At 50.5% G+C, this 14,631-nt stretch overlaps 1 protein-coding gene across 4 annotated transcripts in view; it reads left to right on the top strand.

Annotated features, from left to right (window-relative positions):
• Window positions 1-14,631, top strand: part of ITGA9 (integrin subunit alpha 9) — a 357,217-nt gene that overhangs the window by 172,324 nt on the left and 170,262 nt on the right. For all 4 annotated transcript variants that reach the window (XM_053903994.1, XM_053903996.1, XM_053903995.1 and 1 more), the window contains exon 16: window positions 106-255. In XM_053903994.1, coding sequence (XP_053759969.1) covers window positions 106-255 — 150 coding nt within the window. The remainder of the gene's footprint in view (window positions 1-105; window positions 256-14,631) is intronic.

Raw genomic sequence — 14,631 nt, 5'->3', positions numbered from 1 at the left:
GACCGTGTGAGGCCATCCGTGTGGAAGGCCTCTGTAAACTGTGAAATGCTCCGCACGTGTCGGCCAATATTAGCGGTTAACGCGCGTGCTTGTTTATTGTTTCAGCGGAGAGTTCAGGACGTCATCAGTCCCATCGTGTTTGAAGCCGCCTACAGCCTGGGTGAGCATGTGACCGGAGACGAGGAGAGGGAGCTGCCGCCTCTGACACCAGTGCTCCGCTGGAAAAAGGGACAGAAGATTGCCCAGAAGAATCAGGTCAGAACCTTGAAGCTCTGGACCGGGGCCCGGGGTGGCAGGTGCCTGTGGCGGAAGTTGTGGCCCTGGCGGACCATGGCAAGGGCACACCCCCTCTCTGCGCCTCCCTTTCCTGATCTGCAAAATGATAGAATGCATGTTTCGTGGGGGTCCTTCTAACAGCCACATGATTTAAACGCATTGAGGGACTATGCCTCATAATCCCTTCGAGGCCATGAACTGGTTCCTTGGCCCCTGAACCTGACACTTGTTCCTAGACTGCTTCCAGAGCCCAGATCACACAGTAGGTGCTCGCTAAATGTTTTGTTGGTGAGGGCATGAGTGACGTGAAGAAGCAAGAGCATCGTCTTGTCGGGGTGCCGGAGGCTCAGTGGGTTGAGCGTCCGACTTCGGCTCGGGTCACGATCTCGCGGTTCATGAGTTCGAGCCCCGCGTCGGGCTCTGTGCTGACAGCTCGGAGCCTGGAGCCTGCTTCGGATCCTGTGTCACCCTCTCTCTCTGCTCCCTCCCCTGCTCGCATGTGCACTGTCTCTCTCTCAAAAATAATTTTAAAGAATTTAAAAAAAAAAACAAACAAGAAAAGAACATCATCTTGTAGAACCAGCGGTTGAGTTAGAAATTTTCAACCCAAGCATCGCAGAATGGCCCAAGCACTGCAAGTGTGGGTGGGCCACCCATCCCGTTGGGTACTCATCAGATTCTGCCGTGTGGAACAGAGCTTCAGAGCAACGTCGGGTGCGGACCCTACAAGCAGGAGCGAGCCTGTGAACTGATTCTGTACTGCAGCGCGGCCCGTCTGCCCTGAGCCATCCGTGAGATGAGCAACACTGTCTACTATACAGGAAATATGCAAGGAATCTGGTCCCAAATCTGTTTTAAATCTTCCCTCAACATCCAAGATCACCACAGATCCAGGACGTTGGTGGGGAGAAGGTCAGGCAAAACTGCTTCTTGGCAAAACCAGACTCCTGTGCAGGTGGGAGCAAAGCTGTGGAACCACACGCTGCCCTCCTCCCCCGCCGACCGCTCTGAGCTTAGGGGAAAACTAGCACGTCAGTGAGCCATGCCTTGCAGATTAGAGCTGTGAACAGAGCCACAGAGAAGTGTCAGGCTTGAGATGTCCATCCAGATGTTCAGTTCAGTAGGGAGGTTTTTAGCAAGGCATCCCAATTCTCTACCAAAGTACCTCCCACGTGATCTTGGGTCAGGTTCCCTAGAAGCAGAGCCTGAGGCAGGCATTTGGGGGCACATGGTCTAATGAGGCTGTGTTCTTAGGAGAAGCTGAAGGAAGGGATGGAAGTGGAAGGGACGGAGCAAGGATCTGGCCCCAGCTAGTCTAGCCTTAGCTGGGGAACTCGGGAGCACGAATTACACCAAGAGGTTGTCTTCTCAGGGCAGGAGGGGCTGGCCTTTTGTACCCCTTGTTAGTCAACCATCGGCTGGCTGGCTGGTGTAGAAGCGGAGCGTAGGTCTTCTTGAAGGAGATTCTCTTCAGCTTTGGACAGTTCTCTGTGGAAGAATGGGGGGGGGGTGAGCCGTGAGCTGCCTACACTGCCGTCAGCAGGGGGACGGGTAGCAGTTGTACAGGGATGTGAGCAGGGCGCCCAGCGCCCGCAACACATACGCATACGACCTGCTGGCAACTCTGACTTCAGGTTCTCCTTTTGATTTCAAACACGAACTTCTTTCAAAACACAAGGACCCTGGAAGGTGGCTGGTTATTAACACTCGGAGCAGGCTGGGGACTCGGTAAATCGGCCCAATCAAAGCCAATGATGCAGGGACAGCTTATTAAAGTGCTGTTCTTGGTCACTTCTGGTTCAAGATGGCTGACCAAGTACGTATGTTCACGGTTCCTGAGACCCCAATACAATGATTAAATACGAGTAAATAGGGACAGGGAGGAAAACACTGCGGGGGAAGGAGCAGCAGCCAATGAGAGAGTCTGTTAATTTTCTGCAGTGAGGGAAGAGGATGAAAGAGTGTTGGTGGGTGAACCTTGAACCATACATAGAGAGGCTGGGTGCCCGTCTACCCAGGGATCCAGAACGCTACAGCCATGGCCAGGGCAGTGGTTTACAGAAGGGTGCCAGAGTGACAGGTGGGACTGAACAGGGAAGGGAGGTATTAAGTGAAGTTTAGTAAGTGGAAGAGTTGACTCTTCACCTCTGTCCTTGTCCTCATGTACTTGAGACATTCAGAGTAGCATGCAACCAGGCATTTTCTTCTCTAAAGAATTTAACAAATTGCTTGAGATAGTGTGGCTGGCTCCCCACAGGAAAGCCTTGCTTCTTCTGGCATTTAGGGGCTCCGATGTAAGCCTCCTACCATTCGTCCCTGGATTGTCTAATCAGCCCTTTGGCCTTATTCCTAAATACAAATGGGCAACCAATGAAACCTGAGATTGGAGGGGGCGATGTGGTACATTGAGAAGAAGAAAAAGACCAAAATGAACAACAGAATAGCTGACTTAGAAGGAAATAGGTTGTTCGGGGAATAGAAGAGATTATATAACCTTAAAAACCACCTTAAAATGTATGTAATTAACACAAGGAGATTTCAGAATATATTCTGTCCGTTAGGAAATGGTTGGAATTTTTTCTTTAAAGGGAAGAAACAGAAAAAGGAAAAGTTTCCTAAAAATTAACTATATGGTTGCAGAGGCAAAAATTTTGTAGGATTAGAAGATAATGGAAAGAAATCCCCCAGTAAGCAGAGCTAAAAGACAAATAGAAGAGAGAGCTAAATTATCAATTTAAAAGGCCCTAGATTCAAATAATAGGAGTACCAGAAAAGGTAAACAGAGAAAATTTTAAAAGTTATAAGAGAGACAAAAGAATACAATTTCCCAGAGTTAAAGGGAAACATTTTTTTTTAATTTAAAGGTCTCCCCAACTTACAAGCAGGATAAACCAAAAATATCCTAGGTATAATTTCTAAGATATTTGCAATTCACTGCTACTAAGATTTGAGGAAACTTCTAAATGCTGCCAGGCTAGAGAGTTCAGGATTGGCGGGGGTGGGGGGGGTGGGGTGGGGGGCGGTGGATATATGTCCACTTACAACATTATTGGAATCATACATGCTAAACAGACCATCAGACTCCTGACTGGCAAGATTAGAAGCCAGAATATGGTGAAATAAGGCTTCAGAGTGCTGAGAGAAAGTGATTTGAAACTGGAATTTTATACTTAGCCTAACAGTAAAGTATGAGGTTGGAATACAGTGATTTTTCAGATGGGCAAGAACCAGATAGTTTATCTCCCTAGGAACCCTTCCAAGGAAGTAACTCTAGATGCGCTCCAACGAAACAAAAGGGTAACAGCAAATTTAAAAACTAATTGACCAAATTAGAACAGGGGATCAGTGAACTTCAGGGAGAATGAAGCCGGCGATAGACAGAATAACAGAAAGTAGCAAAACTTAAGATACAGTATAGATGAAATAAATTGCTTCTCAAATAAGAAAAATAAAAGCAATCGAAAACTCTCAGAAAAACAGAAATTTGGTCAATGTGTCATGGTTGAAACATAAAATGTCATGGGATTTTGAGCAGGTAGAAGAGTATAAGGAAGAGAAGGACTTTGATACTAGAAATATTCTCCCCGAAGTGGAAGCTGAGCATTTGCACCTGTTGAGCCTGTTGCAGAGTTGAGCTTTGCACCCATAGAAAAGTGTATGTAATCATGACACTTGTCTCGGTTCTAATGTGAATAATCATGTAGCCATAAAATTAGCATTATTTATTGATTTTCAGTTACAGTATAAAATGTAAATGTCATTAAATTTGACTGCCCAGAGGTCAGAACAGAATGATGATCGAAGTTCTCTCAACATCTTAATCTTTTAAATCGGAGAGTCGAGAGATGGTGCAAAACTTGATGAAATGAGAGCTAGCTATTTACGACCTAAAATTACAAAGGTCATCAGCGGAGTACTACCTCTTAAACTATGGTTGCTGAACCAGCCATGTCAGCCTCTTTGGGGATCTCGTGAGAAACGAAAATTCTTGGGCCCCACCCCAGACCCACTGAATCAGAAACTCATGGGGGAGGCCCCAACAATCCGTGCTTTGACAAGCTGACCAGGTGACTCTAAGGCAGCTGGGGTCTGAGAAGCCATGCAACAGAGGAGCTAAGAGTAATGATTTGCCTGTCCGCCTGTGAAAATTAGGAAGGCAGAGGAGAGGGGGCAATCGTGTGAGATAAGTTCCTGTCCATCATGGCGAGAATTCAGTAAGAAGATGTCTAAATCTGACTAATCATCAAAAGAAACACGTGGTCGTGTGGCAACATGTGGTTGCCCCTGGACAGCAGGACTTGGTCCAGGGAGGTGTGTGGCAGGTGGGGTCATTATTTTTTCTGAACCATGTGATTCTTTGATTGAAATGAAAATGAAAGAAAAATATTGTTCTTAGCTTGGGGAGATTGTGCAGGAGTCTGAGAAATATTCTGGGAGAGTGATCCTTGCTTTTTCTCCTTTCCCTGATTAGGTGGGAGGGGGACTCATTGAATGATCATCCTCCATGTGTCTTCCAGATGTTGGCTCGGTTTGCGGGGGGAGAAAGATTCTGAGAGCTAGGCCCCCTCCGGCGGACAGAGCTGTGTTTCAGCCCGCGTATGCGTATATGACAGTTCCACAAAGAGCATCTGGCCTCTCCATAGGGAGGAATAATCTCATGGGAGCTCTTTAAGTCATGTTGCCAGAGAACATTAGGGCTTAAATACTGCAGTCTCTCTAACTAAAAGGCACCGAGCCCGTGTAGGTACACAGGATTGTGCAGCGGCGTGAACTGAACCCTAGTGATTCTTTGGAGTCAGGGCCTGCCCTCACGGACGGTCTCGTTCAGGTGGTAACTGCACAGACGTGTAGAACCTGGAGACGGTGACGAAGCATGTACAGTTCAGGCTGACTGATGGATCTGTGGTGTTTTGCAGTGACTGGGACAGAGCCTCCCCTCTGCTGGGTGAAGAACAGTGTTGGGAGAGTCTGGGCTGTGGGATAAGGGCTAGGCTGTGGGGTGACGAGTGGAGTTGCTGCCAGTGCCGAGAACTGACTGGGATTCTGGGACCTCTGCGGGCCTCGGTAGGACATTCAGCCTGTTGAGCATACACTTTCCTTAAACATTTAAGGAAAGCAGAGACCTACTTCTCTGTCAGGGGATACTCAACACAAAAGCAAGCAACAAGAATATCAAAACACAACTTGGGGCGCCTGGGTGGCTCAGTCGGTTGAGCGTCCAACTTCGGCTCAGGTCACGATCTCACGGTCTGTGAGTTCGAGCCCCACGTCGGGCTCTGTGCTGACAGCTCGGGGCCTGGAGCCTGCTTCCCATTCTGTGTCTCCCTCTCTCTCTGCCCCTCCCTCGCTCATGCTCTGTCTCTCTCTCTCTCTCTCAAAAATAAATAAACATTTAAAACAAAATTTAAAAAAACAACTTGTTTTATCCCTTAACCAGAAGCGTATTTAAAAGGACTATAAATCCAAGAGCAATTCAGTCATTTGAAGGTCTATTTCGTGTAAGACCTTGATAAAAAGATAGAAGATTGCTGGGGCGCCTGAGTGGCTCAGTTAGTTAAGCATCTAACTGGATTTTGGATCAGGTCATGATCTCATGTTCATGGGATCGAGCCCCACATTGGGCTCTGCACTGACAGCATGAAGCCTGCTTGGGATTCTCTTTCTCTGTCCCTCCCCCACTCATTCTCTCTCTCTCTCTCTCTCTCTCTCTCTCTCTCTCTCCCTCTCCCTCTCCCTCTCCCTCTCCCTCTCCCTCCCCCCCCCACCCCCCTCTGTCTCTCTCAAAATAAGTAAAACAAAACTTAAAAAAAGATAAAACATCGCTACCTTCAGTGGACTTACAGGACAGGAATAACTTGTACAGAGCAGACAATGAGATTCAGGTGAGTGTGCGTGAGTGTTTCATTCCAGAGACTATTTCCAGCTGAGGAGACCGTGTTCTGTGGGGAGAAGGAGAATTGGCTGGAGCCCGAAGGAAGAAGTAGGATTTGGACACTCAGGGCTGGAGGGGTTTGACAGACTAACCGAGAAGGAGGGACCGATGGATGCTGACGGTCTTCCACATGGTTGAATGTCTAGTGTCAGGGACGGAGGACGAGCTGTGAAGACGGGGGCTACTTGTTCACTGGCTGTGGAGCTGGACTTGATTCTGCAGGGGACGGGAGACCATTACATCTTTCTGAGTGCAGGGAGATCAGAGGCGTGCCTCAGGGAGACTGGTTGGCCTGGGTTCGGGGGAGCACCTGGGAGCTCTCACGGTAGCCCCAGGAAGGCTTTGCAGGTGGGTTGTCGAAAGTTCGGTGTGACAGACCCAGAGAGTTTTCTCATTAATGGCTCCCAGTCGGTCTCATCTGCTGAAACAGTATGGCACTAAGTGAAAGGATCCTGCAAGGCCCTAGTTGGCCTGTGTGCTGGGAAAGAAGCAAGGCTGGCCCTGGACTTATCAGCTGAGGGGACCTTATCTTTCCCCTTCAGGTGGCTATACCAGTGGCTATGACAGAGACCCTGTCTTCAAACCCTGTGCACAGAGTAAAGCTTTAAAAACTACGATGGCACTCATGCTTCCTCAGGAGGCCCCCAAAGACCTGGCTGCGGCCGGACTTCCAGGTTGCCCGCTGTGTAGACGGAATGGCCCCCGGAGATGTCTACACCCTTATTCCTGGAACCTGTGACCACGATAAACTACACGGCACAGGGGACTTTGCAGGTGTAATTAAGGTTGTGGGCGCTCCTGGGTTATCCAGCTGGGCCCCATCTTTCTCCAGCTGGAGGCAGAGGAATGAGGTCAGGGAGATGGAAGAGAAGGAGTCAGATGTGAAGCATGAGAAGGACGTGACAGGCCACAGTTGGTTTTGAAGATGGAGGGGCGGTTTGAAAAGGAATGTGGGGAACCTGCAGGGGCCACGAGAGGCCCCCGGTTAGGGTCGGCAAGGAAAGCAGGACCTCAGTCTTACGGCCCCAGGGAACTGAATTCTGCCAACGACCCGAGGAAGCCCGGAAGCAGCTTGTCCCCCAGAACCTCCAGATAAGGGCCCAGCCAGGCGACACCTGGATTTTGGCCCCGTGAAACCCACAGCGGAGAAACCGGCGAGCCCTACAGAGCTGTGAGATAAGAAGTCTGTCTTGTTTTAAGTTGCCAAATGTGTGCTAATTCATATCTGCAGCGGTGGAGAATGAACGTGTCCTACACCCCAGAGAACCCCAGGCCTTCTTTCTTCCCCTGGCTTCCCTGGGGAAGGGGCACAGTCTCTGGAGTGAGATCAGGGGCCCAGGCCCAAGCAGAGTATACTCCCAGGGCAAGTCACTTACCTCCTGAGAGCCCTGTTTAGCACCTGTCACTTGGGGTGTCATCTGCTCTGCCTCCCTGTGGGGTTCTGTGTAATCACAGGCGAGAAGCATTGAAATGGTAAGGCATTATCAGACTCTGCTCCCTCCCCTCCCCTCCCCTCCCCTCCCCTCCCCCTCCCCTCCCCTCCCCTCCCCTTCCTCTCTGCTTGGGCTGTGTCCAGTCGCAGTTAGTCCGTGAGTAGTTTCCCTGGGTGGGACACAGTGGCACCATCTAAGGGCTCTGGCTGGTTCTTCACGTGGACCTCTTGTGGTCTTCATGACTGGTCCTTGGCTGTCAGGCCCAGAGATGCCCTTGCCTTAGAGGGGATGGTATGGGGATGACCTATCCAACCAGAACCTGAGAGCTGGCTCTCCCAGCACAAGCCTCTGGTCTCCATCCCTGCTGCCACTAATCTAGTCCAGGCCGCCACCATTTCTCACCTGGACCAGGTCATTTCTCTGCATAATGCCTACCGCTCCCTGCCCTCCAACTCTCCTCTGCCCTTAGAAGACTCAGGGGCACCTGGGTGGCTCAGTCCGTTAAGCATCCAACTTCAGCCCAGGTCATGATCTCGCGGTCCGTGAGGTCGAGCCCCGCGTCGGGCTCTGTGCTGACAGCTTGGAGCCTGGAGCCTGTTTCAGATTCTGTGTCTCCCTCTCTCTCTGCCCCTCCCCTGTTCATGCTCTGTCTCTCTCTGTCTCAAAAATAAATGAACATTAAAAAGAAGAAGAAGAACGTCATCCAGACTCATATTAAGGTCCACAGACCCTGCACAGTGGGGCCCTGGCCTCTCCAGTATCATCCAATGCTAGCCCCACATCACACGCCAACCACCCCCAAACTCTCCAAACCCTCTGCTGCTTCAGGCCCTTTGCACATGCTGATACCACTTCTAGGAAGCTCTTACTATGTCTTCCTCACAGCCCGTTCTTCATTCTTCAGGTCTCCGTTTACCTGTCACCTCCTCAGAGAACCGTTCTCCAACTACCTGTATGCCCTGACTTAACTATTTGATTCCTCTATGAAACCCGTCCCAATTTATTACTACTTTGTCTAATTGCTTTTCTGTCTCCCTCACTTGAGTGGAGGCTCAAGAGGGCAGGGGTCTATTTTACCTCATCGTCTGCTGATCCCTAGTACCTAGCACAGGGCCTGGATCAGTGGGCGCTCAGCAAACGTATCTCGGTGGACAGCCTCTGAAAGAACACAAGGCCGGGTCATCCCGCGGAGGTTGGACATCCTATCAGAGTTTCTTCACTGACACATGCAGCAAAGCTGTGTCACTTTGGAAAACGCGCTTTCTGATCTCTCTGGGAATTCCGGTCAGGCAGGAGAACATGGTGTGTGCTTTAGGGAGATTCACCTAACAACCGTAGTACGTTCGTGCACGTGTGGATGTCCTTCCCAAGAAACAAGATGGAGGAAACACGCCCAGTGAAAGAAGAGGCATCCCCTGCGTTGAGAATACTCACTTTGTCACCTTTCAAGTGAAAAGTGAGCTGTTTTACTCTCACGTTAATTTTTAATTCTGCTGAAGCCGTAGACTTTGGGCCTCCATGGTACTGGAAATCGTCACCATCTGTCCCCTCACCCTAGACCCCTCAGCGCCTGTGTGTGTGGAAACAGAGCCCATGCCTGTGAGAACTCACTGTTTGTTCAGCCTGGACGTGAGGTAATACTTTCCCAGGTGAGGTGCCCAGCCGCGTCGAAATGCCAGCTCTGAGGTTTATTTTCGTTATCATATATGAAGTCTCTGCCGAACGGTGGAAAGCTGGGTGGTTCGGAGGGTGGAAGAGAGAGGGCATGTCACCGCAGACCTCGGAGCCAGACAGGTGTCAGGGACCATCTAATCTCGGGGGGCAGATTAGGCACCTGGATTCAGGGGAGCAGTTTGGCCCAGCGGAGGAGGAGAAGGGGGGGCGGTTAAAGGAAGAAGTTTCCACCCCATCCCTCTTCCAACCAGATCAGCCCCACTTTTGCAAGCATCAGCTGCTTGGCACAGCTTCTGGGCAATCTTTTCAGAAAGGGCACCGTAGTGAAACACGTGTGAAAGCCATCTACTTCAAGTGTGTGTGAGGCAGACAGGTAGTTCAGCCCCCACTGACCGCGGAAGCCTGGCTACCTCTCTGTGTCTCTGGCTTCTCCTCCAGGGTCAACCCCGAAAGCAGAGGAGAGGGGACTCCCGTCTCTCAAAGGCTGGGTTGTCCCCAGGAGTGACCTGTTCCATCTGCAAAATTTCTTCCTTGGCATTTCCTCTTTGCAACTCATGCATGGAAGGAGCGTCTCCTGACCCTCCCGAACTCTTTGTAGGGGAAAACAGTGGGGTTTTTTTCCCCAAATCTTCAGGCCTGTCGGGTTTTCTTTCTTCCATTCTGCCTAACGGAAAGCCTCGCCCGCGAGCCTGCGGAGTGTATATAAACGAACGAGGGCGCGTGTCCAGTGGACGGTCTCTGGCAGAGGAGGAAACATCCGCCCCTCCCTTGTTCTCTCCTACGGTGTTTGAGGAAGTCAGAGGCCAGGCATTTGCTCAGAGCCCCACCTGGGGCCCCACCGAGGTGAGGCTCTCGTGAGCGCGTGGGGATCAGTCTTACTAGCAGCCTGTCTAGTTTGAGGGCATCTTTCGCACCCCCAGCTGCCTGCCTGCGTCTGGCTCCGCAGCTTTTAGAAATAACGGCTAGCATAGCCTTCCTTTGCTCTGACGGCACGAGCACCTTTATTGCCGGCTCTGTTTTCTGCCTCTGGTGACTGATTAGTAGGAACCGTTTTAAAAAATAATAAATGAAGCCTAGAACACAAAAGATTCCTGGGCAAACATCAAGGGTGAGAGCATTTCTGGTCCTGGGAGGCAGAAGGTCCCTAGAAGCAAGTTTATGGCTGATACTAAAAGTCAGAGGTTGGGGCGCCTGGGTGGCTGAGTCGGTTGAGCGTCCGACTCTTGATTTCGGCTTGAGTCGTACTCTCACGGTTCAGGAGTTCGAGCCCCGAGTCGGGCTAGCTGCTGTCAACTCAGAGCCTGTTCGGATCCTCTGTCCCCTTGTTCGTCTCCCGCCGCCCCCCCCCCCCCACCCCGCCCCCGGAAATAAATAAAAATTAAAAAAAACAACCCTGAATTTGGTCAAGGACAGCCTTTAGTGACTCATGTTAAAAAAAAAAAAAAAGTCGGAGGTTGTAAGGGGACGTGAAATGTGGCCTGTAAAAGGCCACCCAGCCCCAGGCAGTCCTGGAATCCAGGTGAGTCCCGATCCAGTTGTAGTCCCAGGCGGGCCAGCTCGGCTCACCACTCCGTTGTTCACAGGCGCTGACCTGGATCGCGGAAAGGCCGTCTTGAGGCAGAGGGGACTGTTCTGCGAGGTGCAGGGCCATGGAGCAAACCAAAGGATGCCCTCAGACGGAACTCAGCCACCTCCAGGTTTTCCGTAAAGCAGAACTCGCTCTGTGTCTGTGTTTCGAGGAAAACCAGTAGAGTATTTGCCGTCCCGCGATTTTAAAAATCTAAAAGGACAGTCTGTACAGACCCTGAGCTAGAAGGAGTTCCTCCACTTTAATTTTATGACGTCTTTGTCTTTCACTTGGTCCTTTGGACGTGCTGTCTTTTTAGAAAGCAACGCTGTCTGTATGACCTGATCGTAAATACCAGGCAGTGAGACATCTCCCTTGTTCATCCGGGCACAGGGCTGAACGGAGAAATCTCTGGGACTACCCAGAGCCCTTCCAGTGTGTCACATTAAAGACAGTGCTGGATTCTGGAAAAAGAGCCCACTGAAACGGAATCGGGAAGAGACACCTTTTGCACTCCCGGTCATGGCATTTACACAAACAGCTTTTTAACACGGTACCAGGTGCCGCGGGTTGCAGACATGATTTACGTGTGGCCAGGGCCTCCGGGAGCTTCTGTAAAACTGTGGGAGGAAGAGAAGTTCCGAAATGTTCCTCCTGTCATCCAGGCAGAGACCCTTTGCAAAGCCACGTTGCCCATCAGGAAATGCCTCGTTCACATTAGCTTAAAAATAGTCTTCTTGTTTGGTCCCCTTGGGGTGGGATTTCACAAGCATGTATTCCCACCCAGTCCAGTTGTCCCAGTTTTCTCAGGCCTCAGCATGGATGTGGTTGCCACAGCAACCCTGTAAACAGTATGTATCTGTGTCAAGGACTATATTTATATATCTTAAAGCAAATATCACCAAGTCCAAGAAATTGACTCTCCTGTGAACACGACAGCTGGAAGAGGCAAAGAATCCTGCTTCCTATTACATCAGAAGGGAAGATTTTTTTTCCAGTGCAGATTTGAGTAGGAGAAATGGGCACCCCGAGGCTTGAGCATCTAGACCAATGTCCTGTCTGAAGTCGGCCTTGGCCAGGACAGCCATTGAGCTGCCAGCCCTGAGTCACACATCCAGGGCTGCCTTGGCCTTGGTGGCCACGGCATTGGGAAGAAAGCGCTCCCAGCTCCAGCCTCTGTCCTCTGGCTCAGAGAGAAATGTAACTTCAGCCGGGTTCATTGTATTTTTTTTTTTTTTTCTGGCCCGAAGGGAATGAGGAAACCAATAGCCAAATAAATATTCTAGAATAGGAAGCCACAAACTATAGCCTGCAGGCCAACTCTGGTCTGCTGCCTTCTTTTATAAATAAAGTTTTATTGAGACACGGCCACGCCTGTTTCTTTACATACTGCATATGGCTGCTCTCATGCCACTAGGTGCAATGGAGACCAGGTGGCTCACAAGGCCAAAAGTAGTTACTAGATGGCCTTTACAGAAAAAGTCTGCCAACCCTGTTCTAAACGAAGCAGAGTAAGGATTTGGGGAGAAGCTGGATAAAGGATTTGAAAAAGAAAACTGTTCTCCCGAGAGGCCAGGGTGAGGAAGGAGCCAACAAGGAAATCTAGTCCTTGGGGCTGAAGAGGCCACTGGATGTCTAGTCTACAGGTCACCAAAGTCTGAGGCAGGAAACAGCTTTCTCCTGAGAGAAAGGATTTGCCTCCTTTAACCCGAGAGAAATGAGAGACGATGGCTCCTCGGATCCGTTTGTATTTTCCAGAAAGGCTTCTTCCAGGTAAAGACATTGACCCAGCTTTGCCAACCAGTAGGTGGAGGCTGGAGGGAGGCAGGAGAGACTGCGTCCGAGCCGGCGGGGGATTCGTCCGATTCGAGCAGCCAAGCTTGTGTTTGCCGGGAAGACTAGGGAGATGGGGGGAAAAGTGGGCAGAGGAATTTCTTCGGAGGCCCTGGTTGGCGCCGGGGTCGTTCCTGAGAGGGAAATTGGGAGTTTGGCCCATTGGCTTCACAGGGAACCTGTACGCTTTGTCCTTAGTAAAGGAGAAGTAGTTTTTACTTGCTTCTGGAAACTCAGTGTTGCCAGTTGGCATTCTGAGGCTTCAGTCTGCCCCTGTTCTGTCCCGGGACATGCTTTTCGGTTCCTCAGGAGACAAAATGGTCATTTGCCCAGAGAGACAAATCCAGGCCCAAAGTTGAATCTGAGATTCCACTTCAGCCTCCCTGCTGCGTGAGGCAGGTGTTTGATCCCTCGGTCTTTACTGCTCTGCCTGTAAGACAAGTGCCTCCCCAGCTTGGGAGGGTCTTTGCCTAAAGCCTTGGCTTATTTTCCTTTTATGACTATGGAAATTGAGTCCTGGCTAATGTCTAAGCTGGTACTTTATCTTCTCAGATAAATTGTGCTTAATTTTAGCTGGTGAGTGTAAGCGATTGCATAACGTGTGTGTATACGTGTATGTGTGTATGTAAGTATACATACCCCTGCGTGTGTGTGCATATCTATTTATGGAAGACTCAGTTCTTGTCTTTATCGGATGGAAATTTAGCAGCACTGGAAGACTTCAGCCAGTTTCAGTGACAGGAAATAGAGAGCACAAGGTGCAATAGCATTGACCCAGATCGGGGCATTCAGGGGTCACCCCATCTCTCAGAGCACCGTGTGGTCCTCTGTGTGGCACGAAGCAACTTCAACCTGCCAGGCTCTAGGGACCGGCACAGAGGTGAACAAGACCAATAGAGTCCCCGTCTTCATGGAGCATAATTTTAGCAGGGGAGATAAACGGGAAACATGTAGTGATCCAATCAGCGAGTTACGACTGAGATGAGCAGTAGCAGGAGAAAGTGCCCAGAGTTGCCAGAGCTGACGGCGGGAGCTTGAGCTCCTGGGGCAGGGGCTCAGAGACGTGCTCTTGACTTGCTCCTGGCGGGATGGGAGGACACACGGCGGGAGAACCAGGTGGAGGAACTGGGGACCCCGTGACGCTGGACGGACTCGTGCAGAGGAGGAGCCTGTCAGCAGGGGCAGAGCTGGCCTGAAGCTTATTCAATTGGGAGGAAAGTCCTCTTGAAGAAAAATGTGAAGTTATGAAAGAAGAAGTCAGGTAAAAGGCCTCTGTCAGGGCTTGACAGCGAGAGACCCTCAGGCTTCGGTTTCGTTAGCTTGATGGCAAAGCCGCGTTTGGTGCTTTTCCCTCATTCCTGCCCTTGGAGAGCCCGCTTCTCTCGCCTGAGATATCCCTGTAGCCCACATCCTCTTCCTCCTGTTCTCTCCTTGCTTGAGATGGGAAACAAAGCGCTTCTATTCAACAGTCTTCTACTGAAGTCTCCTGGAAGTCTGGCTCTCTCCCTGCCCCCAGTGGTGTCCAAAAGAACATGGGAATTTCCTTTTTTGCCCAAGCCTTCCGTGAGTTTCTCCCCCGCCACAATCAAGGCAGGGAATGTTGGCTGGGGCGCTTTATTCTTCTGGAAGTTTGACACAGGAGTATGAATTTCCATAGGGCAAAATTACTCTGTCTGGTAGGTCTAGACTTTCCGCTGGCCAGCAAGTTCACCGGAGTGCGCACCGGCGTCCCGAGAGCCGCCTGGACGTACCCTGTGGGAGGGGAGCAAATCACCGGGAACCGTTTTCTGTGGTGGGGAAAAACCCAGACACGAGCAGTGACAGAGGAGAGGTTTAACAGTGAATGATTTACGACTAAAAAATGACAACAGGCTCTTCTCTCCAAAATCCAACAGTGATCAAAGCCGCTTAACAAT

Source organism: Panthera pardus, unplaced genomic scaffold (genome assembly GCF_024362965.1).
Source record: "Panthera pardus isolate Hobbes unplaced genomic scaffold, ASM2436296v1 HiC_scaffold_16, whole genome shotgun sequence".
In the NCBI taxonomy this organism is placed as follows: Eukaryota; Metazoa; Chordata; class Mammalia; order Carnivora; family Felidae; genus Panthera; species Panthera pardus.
This window is presented reverse-complemented; position numbering and strand designations above follow the sequence as displayed.